The sequence below is a fragment of the Camelus bactrianus genome, chromosome 3, assembly GCF_048773025.1.
Source record: "Camelus bactrianus isolate YW-2024 breed Bactrian camel chromosome 3, ASM4877302v1, whole genome shotgun sequence".
NCBI lineage: Eukaryota > Metazoa > Chordata > Mammalia > Artiodactyla > Camelidae > Camelus > Camelus bactrianus.
Genome location: NC_133541.1, coordinates 101,549,905 through 101,568,830, shown reverse-complemented (window position 1 = coordinate 101,568,830; position 18,926 = coordinate 101,549,905). Strand labels below are relative to the sequence as shown.

Sequence of the window (18,926 nt, the reverse complement as noted above, 5' to 3'; positions counted from 1 at the left end):
CTAAAAGTAAGTAGAAATAAGAAAAAATAAAGATAAAAGTCGATAGCAACAAAACAGAAATCAGGCAAACCACGCAGAAAAGTAACAAAGAATAAAGCTGTCTTTAGGTCTCGGGAAATCTGAGACATTCATGCAGATGAATCACATACCTGACTCTATTTTGTAAAATGCTTAGACCTCCATGAATGGAAATGTTCACAGAAGTTATCTCTGGCTGACAGGCTCATGGACAATCTTTTAAAACATTTTATTGTTATCTGCATTTACTAATTTTTCCATCACGCCCTCATATTTAAGGATTTCTAAGGGGACTGAGTGACATCCTCTGTTTATTTGTTGAATTGACATACAGTAAAGCCACAGACCTTCAGCATTAACCCTTTGTTTCCCAAAGGATGGGGCACGTGCCCCTGTTGATACAGGGGGAAGTCCTGAGTGGTACTGAAACATCTTTCAGCATCACTGCGGAGAGAAGGGGGGCCCCCTTTGAAGCCCCCACCAGGCATTTTCACTATGCAAGGAGAAAGCTTTGGTTTAGTGCCGTTCTGTTCTCAGCTCCCTTAGAAGAGCTGCTGTGCTCTCTGTAACCAAAAGAGCTGAGCAGGCAGGAAGCAGCCCCTGAGCAGAAGTCGGGGACGCCTGTCCTCTCACAGTACTTGCCTTTATCACCGCCTTCTTTTTACGGGACACTTTTGCAATTATACCAGAGAGATAAAGCTTCCTTTAAATAAGGGAATTAAGTTCAAGTAAAACTACATGTCAGTAATAAAATTTAAAAGTAAGGAACGTGGTAAGGGGACAACGATCAACGTGATGAAGGTGCACACCTGTACTGACCTCCAAGGAAAGCAGGGTTAGCCTCTGGCACGGGGGAAACCACCCCTAATGGAATATCAATGTCACTAGACTATCCCAATAGCCACCCCCACCCCCCGACAACAAGGCCTTGATTCCCATCTCTCTCTATGTTGTCATTTTAATATAAACACAACAGCATGGAGATGGTAAATGAGGGATTTGCTCAGGTGGTGACCCAGGCAGAAGGGGACAACTTCAGAACAGGATTCCGGGCATGTCCAGAAAAGTCCTGCTGGAAGGACGATGGGAGAGGGAGGCTCCCACGAGCAGATACAATTTCTTTGTAACATTTGCCCAGAGGAAAGAGGCCCCTCCACAGGAAGAAGGTCAAGTCTGGTCTATCTTTATAGAAGCATTTCAAGTGGTTAGTGGACTTATTTCCTGTGGTTCCCAGGAATTCTGCAGCAGGCTCTCAGGAGGATGTTGGTGATAGGGAGCAGGGACTTGATGAGTGAGAATCAACAATTATCTCTATATTTGTTTCACTTTTTTCTATAAAAATAATCTAGGGAAAAAACACTTGCTTTAGAACAGCAAAGTTCATGATGACAGAGAGCAGAATTGGGACATAAAAGTTCCCAAGTGTGTGGCGGGGTTCTTAGGTCAGGATTTTGCAAGCTGAAGACTGATTTATTCCCTCCCCTTCCCTCCCTCATTCACTCAAGAAACAGTTGAGCAACTCCGCTGTTCCAGGCATCGATTAGAGGCTGGGGAGAAGGTGGGGACTCAGCACGGCTCTGTCCTGCAGGAGCGTGCAGCCCAGTGGGGGAGAAAGACATCAACCAAGCAAACCCATGGATGGATATGTAATTAAATTACAAATGATAAGAAGTGTTGACAAGGAAAAGAACAAGAGGCAACAAAAGTGAATAACAGAGTCAGAGGAGACAGCACTGAGATCAGGAGGCCAAGGAAGAGCTCTGGGGAGGCAGAGCTTCAGCCACCATCTGCAAAATGGAGAGTGTTGGGAAGGGAACCATTTGCACAAAGGCAGCTGTGTGGAGACGACCAGGGTGGACTCAAGGGTCTAAGAGAAGACAGGAGTGGGTGGAACGTAATGGGCAGAGGGAGGGAGAAACGGGAGGCCAGGTCAAGGCATAGGGTTTGGGTTTTACTTTATGGAAATGGAAAGCCACAGGTTTTAAGCCAGGGAGTGGTCACTTGATACAGGTTTTAAAAGATCTTCTGACTCTGTGTATGGAAATGCCTGCAGGGGGCCAAGAACAAAAGAGGGGCAACTTCAGAAGTTAAGACAGGAGCTAGAGGTGGACTGGACTGGACACTGACAGTGGGTGATACGAACATGATAGCGCTCAACTAGAGTCAAAGGGCTTGATCATGAGAGCTCCGAGAGGTCGACTAGCTAACAAGGCTGGGACTAGTGTGGGACAAGGGAGGCACTCGCTTCAGGTGTAAAATTTAGGCAACAATCAAGAGAAATAATATTGTAATAGAATGTTTTTTTTTAAATCAAAGTTAATGCAAAAAAGGTCCATGATGAACAAAATATCAAGTTTCTTTAAAAAAAAAGGATCAATAGGAACTATATTCAATATCTTGTAGTAACCCACAATGAAAAAGAATATGAAAACGAATATATGTATGTATATGCATGACTGGGACATTGTGCTGTACACCAGAAACTGACACATTGTAAACTGACTATACTGCAAGTAAAATAAATAAATAATAAACATTTTTTAAAAAAAGGATGAGTAACAGCACTGTGCCAAGCCATATAAGGAGCCTGAGGCAAAAGGAAAAATCAGTCATTGATCCTGTCTTTTAAAAAAAATTTTGATATTTTGTTCATTTCCTCACTCTTGTGCTGGCTAGTTCACCTTCCCGACCTGTACAGCAGGAGGCCGCCATGTAACCCTCTGCTCTGAAAATAGCTATTACGGAAGGAAAAGTAGTAACATAAATCATCACAAGCCCCCTGGTGGTTTAGATAGTATCCTTCCTCCTTACTATGGAGACTCTGAGACAGAAGGTGCCTCGTAGCTGCTTCATAAGCATTTCTGCTGGTAATGTTAACGGCTAACGTCCATCAGGCTCTTAACACGTCACGTGCTTTGCCAGAAACTGTTAAATACAAGTATCTCATTGAATCCTCACAACAATCCTGTGAGGTGGGGGCAGCATTACTCAGTTTTACCACGCCCGGCATATACTTGATGGGCATTCAACCAACAGGAAGAAAGGAAAGGTGGATAAATAGAAGGGAAAACAAGAGGAAGGAGAAAGTGAGGGGCCTCACACTACTCCTTCAAAGTCCCACCCGGATACCCAGTGATGCCACCTCTGGCAGACCCCATTCTCTAACAAATGCTATTCACCGCACTTAAAAGGATCCGTAGAAAAAGGAAACGAACCTTAAATACCATCTTCTTCCACAGGGATTGTTTTTGGCATGTTGGGCTTTTTAATTCCTTTTCCCAACAACTTTTTGGAAAATGTATTTCTCGAATTCATTCATTTCCAAATATTTAGTGAGCAATTACTATGTGTCAGGCCCAGACTGAAGGGCTGATAATATCATTGGCTCAATATTATGAGTCAAACAAACCAGATGAGCCAATTTAACGCGAAAGTCCATGATGAACAAAGTATCAAGTTTCTTTAAAAAAAAAAAAAGGATCAGTAGGAACTATATTCAGTATCTTGTAGTAACCTGTAATGAAAAAGAATATGAAGACAAATACATGTATGTGTATGTGCCCTCACGGGGCTTACCTTTGTGTATGTGTGTGTGTGTGTGTGTGTGTGTGTGTGTGTGTGTGTGTGTGTGTGTGCGCGTCTGTGGAGTTGAGTGAGACAGGCAGTAACAAGGAAGCAAGCACATAAAATCATAAATGATCATAAATGCTATGCAGGAAACACATCCGGGGCTGAGAGAGAGGACAGGGAAGTGACAGGATCTCCCCAAGACAGGGTGGGCCCCACCTAAGGAGACTCAGGGAGGCTCCTAACAGTCATGCTGCCGAAGATGCTGATTTAAGAGTTTTTGCAAACCAAATCAACCGAACTCCCTACAGAGTGTGAAAACGTGACAACCTCGTGACTTAGTCCTACAGAGGACAGTTCTGAAAGGCACACACATTCATTGATCCACAGAAAATTTGTTCACACCAGGAAGAGTTGAGGAATACAGCATCACAAAGCATTTTATATGAGTAAACAAGTACCTTGTGCTGGGAAATGCGCTGATTTTTGACTCCCCACCCCATAGGCCCACCTAAACATCCAGATTTATCAAATTCCAGAGGAGCCCTTGAACCTGACAATGCCAAGGAGCCAAGGAATGAATGCAGGCTCCTTGAAGGTCAAGAGGAATTATGTGCAAACAGACGGCAGCCCAGAGAAGTAAGAAGTCTCTCTGACGTTTCTCCTTCCTTCCCGTTGCCTAATCTGCTTTCGAAGGCCAATCACGTAGAAATGTTCCATTTTCCAAACCGCCCCACCCAACACAGTGGGCGCTTTCATCTCTAAAACATGAGAGAGGAGCAGTGGATGGTGGAGGATACTAATGGCTTTGAAAGGTCACTTTGACAAAAAGAAATAAACAAGGAGAGAAAAACCTGAGGAGTCGAAGGGATGAAAGCAAACCACGCTTTGAGCTCCCTGCCAAAATGAAAGAAAACTCCTGAGGGGGCCACGTTTGACATATGAGTGTACTGGCATGGTTATCAGAACCTACCCATCCCTGTGATTTTTCTGATAAACGGTGTCTTGCCTGTAAGGTGCACCTTCCTGGAGATGCTAGATACCAGGGGCAGATTTATCTCTTAGTTTAGCTTCTTGGATAGAAGATTTCAACTCACTTCCAAGTGCTTTCATCCCTTATGAAACACTAATCCCGTCCCGGGGCCTTCAGTGGGGTTGTTCTCTCGCTCCATCCCCTTCCCATAAAACCCACCTGGTTCCTGCCAACAGCTGGGCCGGGTGTGGACCTGTGTGTGGAACACCAGTGCCGTGGGCACGGGACCCGAGAGCCATCAGCCACGCTGAAACAGAGCAAACTGCAAACAGGCGACTGGTCCCTTTTGGGTCTTTCACATGGGATCCAAGAGAGATGGCAAATGAAAGAAAGTGCTAAAAATAGCCAACGTCCTTAAAGAGAAATAATGCAAAAGGAAACAAGTTTTCTATGTCCTGATGCAGGCTCTGTGAACGCTAGGGCCTAGAAGGCTGGCGCTAGGGCAGGGGCCGGCGAGGGGGGAGTCTTTTCTTCCTGCCCTTTGGCTGTGACACCCCCTAGGTCCCTTTGCAAACGCTGGGCCCTGCTCCCCCGCCCGCCTCCTGGATGCCTCTGCAGGAATGCGGCTCTCCTGGCCCGGGGGAGGGGGGAGGGCCTCCGTGGCCCGCTGTCAAGTTCCAGAATAGACTCTGACATGTGAAACGAGCTCCGTGGGGTTTACATTCCTCTTCCATATCCAAGCGCCTTAAAACACAAAACCGCACGCCAGGGCTGCTAGCTCCTCTTCCAGCGACGCTTGGATATCATCCGTCTGGCAGAAATGCGAGTTTTGTCCTTTTTACTTTTGAGTCTTTTGAGTGAGCATGAGGCCCTTGGAAACGAGGCTGCCGCACAGAGGGGCCGCATGATACACTGATGTCTCAGAACTGAGGGCTTCATTCCCGGCTAAGCCGCAGACGTGCTGTGAGAAGCTGTTCAGGCTCTCTGTGTCTCGGTCCTCTCGGCTGAGGGAAGACGACCGGCGTTCATCCGTCCAGTGTAGCAGCAGGACAGCAAGCACGGACTGATTACCAAGTACCTAACGGAGTGTCGCTATGACAGGCAGCCCCAGGGTGCCTGTTCACTCATGTAAAATGCTTTGTGAAATCCCATGTGCAATAAAAAACGTAAATAATCAACACACTAAAACAGGCTCTTACCAGAAACAGCCACAGTCCCTTCCATCTCTAAGGCACTCACTGCCGGCAAGGCCCTTCCCGGGCCTCGCTCCACTCTTTCCTCATGGTGCCATGACAGATCCTCTTAACAGCTTCCGCTTAACACCTGATCAGGTTAATCGACTCTCTGGTCATGCAAGTAGTTGATGACACAGCAGAAACCAAAAGCCAGGTCTCTGAGAACTTCCCTTTTTCATGGCCTTTCCAACCCAATCTGAAGGAAGCCCAGTGGTCCCTGGCCTCACCCCAGCTCATCAGAAGCAAGGGCCAATGACTCTGCTGTGACAAAAGCCAAGACGGACCTCACCAAGCTGGGTCACCTTGGGGAAGCATCACTGTAACAATCAGGAAAGTGCTGGTGCGGACCACTGTGCCTCTGTGGGAGAGGAGAGTCCTGTGTCAAGGGAGAAACCTGCAAAGACTTCCTTAAGGAAAACAAGGACCTCCTTTAGAACACAGTCCTTGGGGCTTCACCAGCTCTGGAGGCTGCTGGGTGAAATGAGCAGAAAAGCTAAGGATCACTCAGTTCAAGGGGCGTTTTATTCTCTTTCCCACATTTCTTCAGCAGTTAAAATCATGCACCCTGGAGTCAGAAAACCCTCCCTTTGGATCTCAGCTTTCACATTTATGTAGCTGTGTGACCTTAGACAAATCACTTAAGCTCTCTGAGCCTCAGATGTCCTCAGCTGCAAATCGGGGGCTAAAAAAGCAATGCCTTGAGTTCAGTTGAGGGCAGCTTCCCTGTTCTGTTTTTATTTATTTCCTTCCTTCCTTCATTTTAATGGAGGTACTAGTGATTGAACCCAGGACCTTGTACATGCTAAGCATATGCTGTACCACTGAGCTATACCCTCCCCTCTTCCCTGTTCTGTTAATTAAACTCTGGGACACTGAACTGGCTAGCGTAGGTGATTGCACAGAAAATGTCACTCTATTGATTTACCTCCCAGCCTCCAAAATAAAGAAAAACAAACAAACAAACAAAAAAGCAATGCCTGCCGAACAGAATTCCTTTGAGATTAATTAAAATAATGTATGCAAAGCATTTAAGACAGTACCTGGTACACAGTAAGTGTTCGAGAAAAGGTCACTGTTTCATTATTTATGGACACATTTTATTATTTATGGGTATGTCCAGAGCAGGCTATTGGGAAACACGGCAGGGCAAGCCCTTGGCATTTCCAAACAGATAACAAACACATACTTCAGAAGACTGAGTTTGGAGAAGCCAAATTTTCTAGGTCCGGAGAAAAGAAAAAGGGGGGGGGGGAAGACTCAGCAAACAAACTCTCTTTCTATGAGCCGGAAGGTCTGCTAACTTTAAGAAAGGAATGTCCTTGCTGGGCTGGTTCTGGAGATTGTAACTTGCACAAGAAATTCAAAAGACTTTTGGAGACACATCAGTAAGAGAAGGCTAGAGGAAGGGGGCGAGGGCTGCCAGAGCCCCTGCAGAATCACTTTGTATCTGGCTCAAAGCCCCGGGGCTTTAAAGCATCAGTCCGCAGAAAGGATATTTCCATTGAAGATGTGTGCAGGTCTTCAGGACGGCGGAACATCTGCAGGATGCTCTGGCCCAGGGTGGACCATTAAAGTTCAGACAGAACTGGGGCCTGCAGAGCACACTGCTGCGCCAGAGAGCGCTCTGTTTTTCCTCTCTGAGTGGAGGCTGCTGTCTCTAAGCACTTAAAAGAATTCCTGAGCTCCAAGTGAATGAGGCTCTATGGGGGAAGCGTTTTGGGGGTAGACAGGCCAGACCACAGAGAACTGCAGATCCAGAATCAAAGGAAGGAATAAAGTATATTGGAGGAGATCCTTGGGAATGAACGTGTCTGCTCGTATTTTCTACTCTTCATCAAAGAGCATGAAAGCTAAGGCTAGGATGGGGTGCCGGGAACACAGCCCGAATAGATGAACAGCCCCACTTCCTGCCAGCTACACCTGGTCTAAGCATCTCTGCCCCTCTTACCTGAAGCAGGCTTGATGAGTCTGGTATGAGTAGACTGTAAATTCCTTAAAAGCAGACACAGTGATTTCTCCTATACTTCTAGAATCCCTTATTTGAAAAGCCTTGGGGTTAGACCTGTTCAGAATCCAGAATTTGGGGGATTTTAGCAAGGTAGTACGGTGTATATATTGTATAATATGGAACAGGTCCAGTGGCATCTGGCACAGTACTGTATAATCAAACATGCTAGTAGCTCTGGACCGGATGATATAAATATTAACAAAAAGTGGGATAAATAAAGGCTTTAAATAGTCTCAGGACAGTCTGGGTCAGGTTTTGTCACAATCTGAGTTATGAAACACCTTCTGGCTTTCAGAGTCTTCTGTATTTCAGAATTATGGATTAGGACTTTCAGGCCTTTCTTTTTCTTTCCATTTTATTTTTTCCTTCTTTTCTTTTTTAAATCTCCAAGACCTCTGCAGTATTCTTCCCCCTGCAAGTGCTAAGTGGAAGCTGCTGGCAACCAGAACATGACATCTTGATCTCCCTCATGTAACATCAGATTCTGGAAGCCAGGGGATAGTTTATTCTCAGTGACGTGGGGATCCTTAAGGATTAGAAGGATCCTAAATTAAAGAACAGGAGAGGAATCCGTATGTTCTCTGTTGTCCTGGACAGTAACACACACAAATCCATGAAATACACTGAGAACTTGTCATTAGTGTATCGTTCTCAGTACATAAGCAAATAAGAAGGGACTGCACGTCAGGGATGAGGAAAAACTCTACCCTATCACTTAGAGAATGATATTTTTCATATATTACAAAAATATCACTAAATGTTAAAAATCAAGTTTGTTCAATCCTAAATCAATAGCAGAGATGACTGGCAAAACTAAACCATAAGATACATGGAGGCTGATAAACAAGCTAACATCTACTGGATGTTACAAGCTTACAAGTGCTGGGCTCAGCACCTTATGTGCCTTATCGTGTAACACTCAGAGCAACTCTGTGGAGGAGCTACTGTTACGGGGCCCCATTCTGGAGATGAGGCTTTGGGACACTGAGTAATTTGATCATGAGTGTCCAGCCAGGACTCCAACCTGAGTTTGGCAGGCAGGGAAAGGGAAGAAGGAAGGAAAAGAAGAACAGATGGAGGAAAATAGGAGGGAAGGAGAAAAGAGGGGAGGAGAGATGGGGAAAAATAATGGAAAGAGAGAAAAAAGCCTTGACTTGGAGCATCTGTCAATTTCTGGGGTGTAAATGCTCTCGCCGGGGTCAATTTCAAGCTAGTAATTATTCAGCAGTTGGCTCGCAAAATTCCTAAAGGTTTAATAATTGGCTTTCACAAACTTACAGGAGCCATCTCCTGCACACCACTGTCAAGCCCGTCCCATGGCCACATCCATAGTTTACCGCTAACTTGGGAAGATGAGAGTTCAGCTCCTGGAACAGAACTGGCCTGGGCATAGCATGCTGAGGTGCTACCCCAGGCCAGCCAGCCACGGCTCCAGTCCTACCCGGACCTGCTGCAGACCACTGAGGGTGGGGCAGGAAAAAAGACGGGGGGAGAACACACTGTCTCCTTTTCTCCAGGTAATCGTTCCTTCAACAGAGGGCATGAAGCAGGTCCCTGCCAACCTGATGCTCCCTGGCAGAAATAATAATACCTAGAACTTTTTTCCGGACTCTACATACTTTTCTTGGTCAGATAAGGAAGTCCGACTTGAGACCAAAGGGTATGATTCCTTCCTTTAGATCCTTAATTTCCTTAATATTTCTTTGGAAGCAGTGAGGAAGTATCTTCTACACGATGGGAACCAGCTTTGGGCCTCATTTTAACCCACAGTAGTACATTGAACCCAAGTAAAATACATGTAGGCTCTTGGCTTAGCTTCTCTGTTAATACCTGTAGGACACGACCTTCTAATTAGCTGTCCTGATAATATGTTTCCACGAGAGGCTCCTGAGAGGGGACTGGCCTGTTGGTATCCAATCAACAAATGTACACTCACCATTTGGTGAGTGTTGGGTGTAAAACGAAGAGGAATAGTTTCTGTCCCAGGGTCTCAGAGACTATTAAAGGAGACAGGCAAGCAAACATAGTTAAATATATTCACTCACTCATCCAACAAATACTTATCAAATGCCCATTTGATGCCAGGCACTGGGATACCATGGCGGGCAAGGCAGACGGGTCTGTACTATCATGGAGCTGACAGTTCAGCCATGGAGAGAGACATTAATAATCAACAGAATAAAAGTTAATTAAAAACTGAAGTAAGAGCTCTAAGGAAGTGTTAAATGGTCCTGTGAGAACTAGAGGAACCTGACCCAGTTCAGGGAAGTCAGGCTAGGCTTCCTTGAGGAACTGACAACTGAACTAAAACTTGGACAACAAGTAGGAGTTAACCAGGTGAGTGGGGTAGAGAGGAGGAGGAGAGGATCTGTGCTCCAGAGAGAGGGAACAGTGTAGGTCAAGGTCCCAAGGCGGATGAGAAAGCAAGGTTTCAAGGAAGTGGAAGGCTAGTTTGGAGAGTGAGCGTGATGGGAGATGAGGCAGGTAAAGAGGCCAGGGCTGGTCCTCACAGCGCCCTGCAGGCCTTGTTACAGCTGGCTTTAGGCTTTATCCCAGAGCAATGGGAAAACACTGCCGGGCTTAAGCAGGGAATCTGCATGGCAAGGACACCCAGTGCTGTGACAGAGTAAATGAGATGCCGCTATGGGAGCATTAGGGAATCAGCTCATCTAAGGTGCTGTGTGTGGAATGAAGGAAGCGTAGGGAGGTTAGGGCTGGGGATGTGTCCAAACAGGCTTTCTGGAGGAGGGACTATCTGAGATGAATTTTTGAAGGATGAGTACGACTTAGCCAGGCCAAGGTGGAAGGGTGGAGGAAGGGGGAGAGAGGGAACACGGCTGGATGAGTGTGAGGGTGTGGGGGGCTCCAAGAAGAACAGGCCAATAAGAGAAAAGGCAACAAGGTCAGGTGGGGACCAGATGAGGGAAGCCTCATAGGTCATGGTGGGGTCTGGGCTTTATCCTGACAGCAGCGGGGAACCCACTGACACAGCCAAAGATCTTCAGCAGGAAAGTGAGGCTCATTTTCACATGTTAGAAAGGTCACTGGCAGCAGGGTGGAAAGTGGACTGGAAGGAAGCAGTGCTGGAGAAGAGAGACCACTGCCGCCTGCCCCAGCAGCCCAGGTGAGAGAAGGTGTCACATCTGCCTTAATGCAGCACAGCGGGAACAGAGAAGACAGGGCGATGCTGGGAGATGTTAAAGAGGTAGAGTTGAGAAGGCTTTGTCACCAGTGGGATGGGCGGGAGTGATTTCTACTCTGCCCAAAGAATAGTCTCAACAAAATGAATTCTGTTTACGGTGAGTCTTGCCTTAGGGTCTAGGACATGGTCAATTTTTGTCAACGTGCCATGTGTCCTTGAGAAGAATGGTGTTTGCTAATTGTTGGGTTCAGGGTTCTCTTAAATTGTCCATTTCATTAAGCCTGCTGATTGTGTATTTCAGTCTTCCACATCCTTGATATTTTTGTCTGTTTGCTCTACCATTTGGGACAGAATCTCCCACCATCATTGTGGATTTGTCAAAACTTCTCCTTCTATATATCAGTCAATTTTTGTTTTATATATTTTGAGGTTCTGTCATTAAATACACGCAAGTTAGAATTTTTAGCTCTTTCTGTTGAATCGATCCCCTTGTCACTATGCAGTGATCCCTTTTGTCCCTGATAATTCTTTTTTGCCTGAGACCTACTTTATATGATACCGCTATTGCTATACCAACTTTCAATTTTTCATTAATATTTGGTGTCTGTTTTTCATCCTTTTGCTTTTAACCCTTCTGTGTCCTTATGTTTTAAATGTGTCTCTTGTAATCACAGTGTAGATGGGTTTTTACAAAAATCCAGTAGACAGTAAATTTAGCTCATTTACATTTATTGTAATTAGAAATATATTTGAATTTATTTCTGTCACCTAATTTTTAGCGATTAAAAAAAATTCTCTTTTTTTCTCTTTTTTCTGGATCCTTTTGGATAAGTACTGTTTTATTTATTTCACCTCTTTTCCTTTATTCCCACCAGTTTCTGGCTGGAATGAATGCATTCTATTTCTTTTCTTTTAGTAGCTTCCCTTAAATTTAACATGCATATTTAACTTAAGAAAATCTAAGATTAATTAATATCTCTAAGGAAGAGTTAAGGCTTTGGGTGATGTCATTCAAGGAGATGGGGAGCAAGGACTTAGGACATATTTGGTACCAAAGGTGAGACCTGTTTTACGAAAGCTGCATTTGAGGACACATACCCAATTATCACCTTAACAGATACCTACACATCTACCTTCGGGGGTTCAAAATACTCTGCAAAACATCCCCCTTCATGGGTATTCTTCATTGCTTACCCAGTGACAGGGTTAAAAACAAACAAATAAACAAACATCAGTGTTTGCCTCCCCTTGAGCTTAGAACCATATGTCTTCCCTTCTAGCCTAGTCAACTGGGCCAAACTGAACACAAATGTGTCCTAGAAATAGCAGGCATCACAAATGTCACTTCAATAACTGCTGATAAGCTGAGAACTGAGTCTGAAACAGTGACCTGCATTCTCTCTTACAGAACCACGGCTTACCTTTGCCTCCTCCAAATTCTCTACTGTGTTTGTGGCTTCACTGATGAGGGAGGGGGGTGTTTAGCCAATTTCTGCCAGATATGAGAGGGAATGAAAAACTCTATTTCCATAGCAACTGAAAACTTATTTTAAATTAACCATTCAATCACAGCTCACCTAGGCCACATCAGGCTTCAACCAGTCCAACATAACCAGTGACTCTTATCTCCTAGAGATCAGGTCCCAGTTTAAACTTTCCAAGTGCTGTTATGAATACTACACCCACGAACCCTTCAGACGACGCTGAGGCAGGCAGGGTGGGGATTATTAGGAGAGACACCTTGGAAGGAGAGAATGACTCGCCCAGGCTCCCAGAGCCAATCTGTGCACCGCTGGGACACAGTGCTGCTCACTGCCCCACAGTGACACGTGACTGCTGTATTCCTGGGCGAGAGCGGACACGTAACGTTCTGCTCATGGGTCAGAGTTCAGATTCTCTACCAGAGGCTACAGCTGGCAAGACATGTCAGCCTTACCACAGATGTCCCAGCAGGCTTGGTGTTCCCCTCTCTTTGGTGCCACTGGTAAGTCAAGACAATCTTCCCAGTGCCCCAGGTCTCAGGGGGCTGGGCTCAGCACACGACCGTGACATGGAGTCCACTGGGCTTGATCTTTTCTGTCTCCCAACACACACACACACACACACATACACACACACAGATGGCCCCTCCCCTGACAGCCAACAAGAAGATAACAGTAATGAGAAGCAGAGCTTATACATTTCCCTTATGCTTAATGCCTGGTTTCACATAGTAAATGGATTCATTTATTAAAGCAATTTGTGAAAATCCCCAAGGGCCTGCTAAAACTGCTGCCTCAAGGTTTTATCACGTCATATACGTCCCTCATTATTCCTACCCTTTAACAAATACTGCATTGGCAAGGAACTCTGGTCCATCCACTGCTTAAAATACAGGTAAATTGTAAATAAAGCAAGAAAAGATGGTGAGGGGGTGGGGGGAGAGGCATTTCCTGCCCCTGGAGTTCCCTTTGCCAACAAAAAGGAATTTCTTTTTTTGTACATTCCCGCTGATTCCTAATCCCACTCGCTGCTCTAGTCTGTCAATTTCACATGGACCCAAGGCTTATTATCAGGAGTCAGCATGTCCCCTTCAGGTTTCAGGCAAGGATCGGAACTGAGGGGTGACCGGGGCTGTGTGAAGTCAATACAGCCACCTCATCGCTGTCCCTCTTACTCGGGGGAGCAGGCAGAGAGCAGAGGCGTGGTCCTGTGTAACCACAGGTTGCACTGCGATCGGGAGGGAGGGGAGGCCCGCTGGCCTCTGGCAGAGGTCCTTTGTCTGGGGAGAGCTTGCAGCAACAAAGCCCAGGCTGCATGGCTTCCCCACACGCGAATGTGAGCATGAGTACAACCCTTGGTGGGAGCTGATGCCTCCAACCTCAGCCAGCCTTTCAGTGCATCTGCTCCCTTCATCCCTATGGGATGGAAGCAAGACTCCCCCTGGGTGCTGGATCTAGAAGAGGGGCCATCCTCACTGAGCAGTGGCTGCACCATCAGGGCTCACGGGGACCTCCCTGTGAAGAAACCCAGGGACGGCAAGAAACACAGTTCTGCTCGTCTAAGATGGACAATACGCACAGCTATTTGTTTAGTGAAATGGCCACCACTAGTATATAATTATTGTCTCCTGTACCAAATTAAGTGCTTGGGGGAAAAAAAACTGATGAAACAGAAAACATGGATGATCTCTTAGTTGTATTTTAAGGAAGAGGGATTTGGCCATCGTTGTATGCTAATGAGAGGTGAAGATGTCCGTGTTTGGAAGCACCAAATTGCTTTCCGTCGGAGGGGATCCAGAATCCAGCACAGAGAGGAAGTGAAGGGAGAGGGAGACAGAGACGCTGGGAGGAAGAAGGGCAGAGTAGAAGGACAGCATGAGAGAGAGGGGGACAGAGGTGGGCACGGAGACTCAGAGGCCTGTGGATGAAAGAGAGGGCTTTGGCAGAGAGAGCGAGGGTTTGGGGAGGAAACGCAGTGTGCTGTGGAAGGTGAACCTTGCAGTCTTCCCTGTGAAACTGATGTAAATGAAATTAATTTTCCGTCTGTTACTATGCTATGTGGAAAGGGCCGGACAGAGTTTCACCACATGTGAAGGGGATACATGGGGTGGTCTGACTTTAAAGATGGTTTATATGGTGTAGGCGAAACTCTCCCTTGGGGTCTTTGGAGGGACTTCAGACCATAGCGCATGTGGCTGTAGACTGGGAGAGACGTTCCAGACACATCAAAACGCCTGGAGCAGAGGAAACAAATGGAGGCTTCCAACATGAACCGTAATTCCAAAGTCACTGGGACAAATCACCCAAGCTGCCGCCTTGATTTCTGAAGGAACTGCTGTCTGTGGGAGCAGCTCCTTGAGGCACCCCCCCAGGGAGGGGTGGATGGGTGGATGGTGGTGGGGGGAACACAGGAGGCCGGCTGGCCTTCTGTCAAGTTCATGGGGCTCCCTGACGCCTGGTGATGAGGGTTCTCCGGGGAAAGAGGAGATGCATGGGGGCAAAAGTGGAGGCTCTTGGTGGTGACAGCCAACATCTGGGTCACCAACGAGTAACAAGGTCACGGGGGCAGAGGTACATGCCAGTCAGTGGGTAAAGCCCCCACGTCTGGTAATAACACTGCGGCGTCAGTGAAGCCGCTTAGCCTCGTCATGGTGACGAAGGGCAAGTTCACACTTTCTTTCAACAGACCCCTCCTGAGGCTCAGCTCCACCGCCTACTAGCCGTTGACCTTGGACAGGTCATTGAGCATCTGTAAGCTTTGGTTCGTTTTATGAAAAAATGGGGATAATAATCTGCCTCAAACGGTTACAGTGAGGATTACATGAGTTAACTTGTAGCCCACAGTAAGTTAGTGATATGATGATCATTACTATTATAAGGTTATTTGATAATCAATACATACAGTTAGCACTTACTGATAGGATGAAGTTCCCATGTTAGTTCTCGGGTCTCTTCTTTGCGTCTTTCTTGTGCAGTCCTTGTAGCTACCAGCGCTTCGTCCTCCTACATGGTGAGGCAAGTACATACTTTAAAATCCTAGTGTTTACTGGCTTTGCTTTTTAATCAATCCTTAGAGGGGTCATGGATGCATTTTTACCTAATAATATAAATTTGTATGTAGTGAGTGTTCAGAACATTAGAGGATTGTAATAGGTAGTGTGGTGGTTTCTGTGCCATAATAAGCATGTCTCATTGTAAAGTAATTCAGATGAAGACGGCCTTTGCACCAGGGTCAGACTGCCACCTTCTCTGTGTGATCGGAGGTACGTGCGAAGCTGTGGACGCAGGCAGTGACTGGCGGAAACTTCCTAAAGCTCCATCTCGTAAAACTTCCTTTGGTACAGGGACTGCCCTTTAAAACCCCCACTTAAGACCTCCGCGTGCCTCGCTCTCCAGCTCCACTTCTGTTCCCACCAGGAAGCCCAGAATTTTCCTTTACGTGTTAAGCCTTGGCTGTCTCGGAAACGCCCCCTCTGCCGTCCCCGTGGGTGTCGCGCGCCCAGGCCGCCCCGGCCATCTCTGTGCCCGGGCCTCAGCACCTGGTCACGACAGTGGGAGTGGGGAGGGCACAACCTCAGTGCCGGCCTCTCGGCTTCTGTGGGTTTCAGCCAGACCCTGAGGGTTATTTTAGTGCAACTTCAGTGTTTAATTTGAGGATGTGTGTGGATCAGAAGGAGGGACCAAAACGTAATTTTTTTTTCCCCTCCGCCAAATGATCAAATTTGATGTTCTAAAAAATGCACCAGCCCGGTCCAGAGCCGTGTCCAATTGGGAAGTGGGAAATGCCTGCAACTCCCTCCCAGGCCGGGACCCTCCTTCCTTAACCACCGGCCACCGCGCAGGCCCGTTTGCTGTGGGCAGCACCTGGGCAGTCTGTGGTTACCACCGGACCAGGAGCCTGTGCCCCGAGGCTCTCCTTCCCTTCTTGAAATTGCACGCTGCACCTTCCCTGAAAGAACGTTCTACAGGGCTGTTTAATTTCTTACAGCCTCGACAGCGCCTGGCAGCAGCTGCTGAACCATGGCTGAAGGGGAAATCACCACCTTCGCGGCCCTCAGGGAGAAGTTTAACCTGCCTCCGGGGAACTACAAGAAACCCAAACTCCTCTACTGCAGCAACGGGGGCCACTTCCTGAGGATCCTTCCAGATGGCACTGTGGATGGGACCAGGGACAGGAGCGACCAGCACAGTAAGCGCCCATCTCTCTTGTAGCCCCTCGCCTTTCTGGTGTTGGCCTTGGTCAAGGACGGGAGACAGGAGGATAGTAAGGGCTGACCCCCTGCCCCAAGGCTCTGTGCAGGCACGACACGCTCGGAGGCAGGGGTGACCCGAATGTACCAAGTGCCTTGGTGTGGAAGATGGGGAGTTGTGAGGGTTCAGCCTGCCTAAAAGGGTCCTATCTCGAGAGTTTAAGAGGATGCTCTGTTGACCTCACACAAGTGCTCTGAGATCAGACTGGCTACCCGTGTTCAGTGGTTCCAGGTTTCTGTAACAAGCGAGGGGTCTGGTCCTCAAGGCCGGTCAGGGCCCCGCTCACTCCATGACAGGAAGAGCCACGCGGGGCCAGGGCGGTAAACCCCCAACAAAGACATGGGCTCAATTTCAAGTTAACTGACTCTCCAGGTTACGGTTCCACTGGGCTTGGCTTGTGACATCCTGGTTCATGAGCACAGGCTCACACATTATAAATTCCGCCGCTTCCACTCTGCACATCACGCAGATGTGGTTGTGGGAACCGGGAAGGGGCAGTCCTTCTCCAGACCTGATAGAAACCGGAGAGCGGAAGTGATTCAAGCCAAAGGCTGAATGTCTCTTTCGGGCTTTCCTGCCAGCCTGGCTCTCAGATGGTGTTGACAAATGGAGGTATGACTTTGGAGAAAAAGAATCTTCTTGACTATCTAAGGATAAAAATCTCTTCCTTTTGCTTTAGTACTGTTGGCGTTGGTGTGCAGGTTTGATGTTAGGTGTCTGGGTCCTACTGTGATCTTATCAGGGATTCCCTGAGCACCACTGAGGCATCAGATGTCGTAAAGAGGACAAAAGTCAGATCTGGTCCCCACTAAGAGGGTCTAAAGGGTCATACGTGTCACAAATCAAGAGAATAAAAGTGTGGATGAAATTAGGAGACAGAGTAGCACAGGTAGAAATTAAGGTTCTGCAGGATGGCTTTAAAATGGAATGCAGAACACTGGCTTTGATGTGATGGTTTATATTCACGGGACATGCACCACAGGTCAGGCACTAAGCACAAATGGCCTCCTCAGTGGCGCTCACTCTCCACCCTCAGACACACAACCAGCATTTATCCACCAGGTGGCACTGTCCCCTCCTTCCCACCCACCATGCAGACCCTTGAGATGAGGAGCAGGAAGGCTGAGGGTGAGGCTGGCCCCTGCAGGGTTAGATATTTTTGAGCTTTATTTTGATGGCTTGTCTTCAGACGGGCCTGTTGAATGCCTGATACCTGATGAAAACTGGGTACCAGAGAGAAGCAAGAAAGACTGCTGAGTATGTCAAACATACATATCAGCAACTTTTGCCGCAAATAACTGGACGTGGACTGTAGTCTTGTTGTGTTGTGTCAGGCAAGCTACACAATTCATGTGATCTGCCCCATGCAACACAAAGGGAACAAGCTGTAATTTCTCTAAGGTTTTAAATGTTTCTAATAAGTCTTAGCAATTTTCTGAACTAATGGGAATGCTCTCTGATCATCAGAATCCCAGGGGAAAAGACTACCTTGGTGATGTGCTCTGTGGAGTTAAGCCAGCTCTCCTGGGAAAACTTGAATTCTTGGGTAATGAGAGGCTACAATTCCAAGCCCAAGTAGTGGAATTTCTGTACCAGCGGTACATGACTTCACTGCTAACACTGTAGACTGCACTCTCGGTATGTAACTTTGGGATGTCTCGAGAGTGCTGCGAATTTAGCTGCCTGACCTAAGATGTCAGGAGTCCTGGAAGGCAGCATCCGGTAGCGTAGGAGTGCGTGTGAGGAGGTCTGCCTACCAGTAATGCTGGATCAGAGACTTCCCAAGTGAACTTGGGCCAGTTACTTAACCAGTCTAGCCTCACTTTTCCCACTTATAAAATATAAGAATAATATTACTTGCCTCATAGGTTTCTTGGGAAGATTAAATGAGATAACGTAGTAAAAATTCCTGGCAGTCTCTCAGCCCAGAGTCCCAGGGCAGCCCGTGTTGGGTCACGTTGCTACTGTTGTCACCATTATCATCACCACCACCACCAAGATGTCCACACATTCAACACAGCACATGGAAACAGAATATTACACTTAAAGACCACGCCTGGTCTCTTCTCCTCAACCACGCTGCCCTCCAGGAAGGCCAAGGGTCTAGATTCAGGTTTTGATTCAAGGCCTCTCTGGCAATATTCAGACTTACGCTGGCCTGTTTACTTAATCCAGGACTAAGAACAAAGGCCAAGGAGGACAGAAATCACAGTGGGGGGAGCGAGCAGAAATCCATCCCCGCACCTGTCAA

The 18,926-nt window shown here is 47.1% G+C and overlaps 1 protein-coding gene across 7 annotated transcripts in view; it reads left to right on the top strand.

The window, feature by feature from the left end:
* FGF1 (fibroblast growth factor 1) overlaps positions 1 to 18,926 on the top strand; it is a 95,571-nt gene that overhangs the window by 58,050 nt on the left and 18,595 nt on the right. For 4 of the 7 annotated variants that reach the window (XM_074360862.1, XM_045513383.2, XM_010950560.3 and 1 more), the window contains one exon: positions 16,413 to 16,613. In XM_074360862.1, the coding sequence (XP_074216963.1) occupies positions 16,445 to 16,613 (169 nt within the window). In that variant the 5' untranslated portion in view covers positions 16,413 to 16,444. Of the gene's footprint in view, positions 1 to 9,996; positions 10,139 to 10,769; positions 10,926 to 16,412; positions 16,614 to 18,926 lie in introns of those variants that run through there. The other 3 variants (XM_010950559.3, XM_074360860.1, XM_045513382.2) reach the window with 3 other exon arrangements.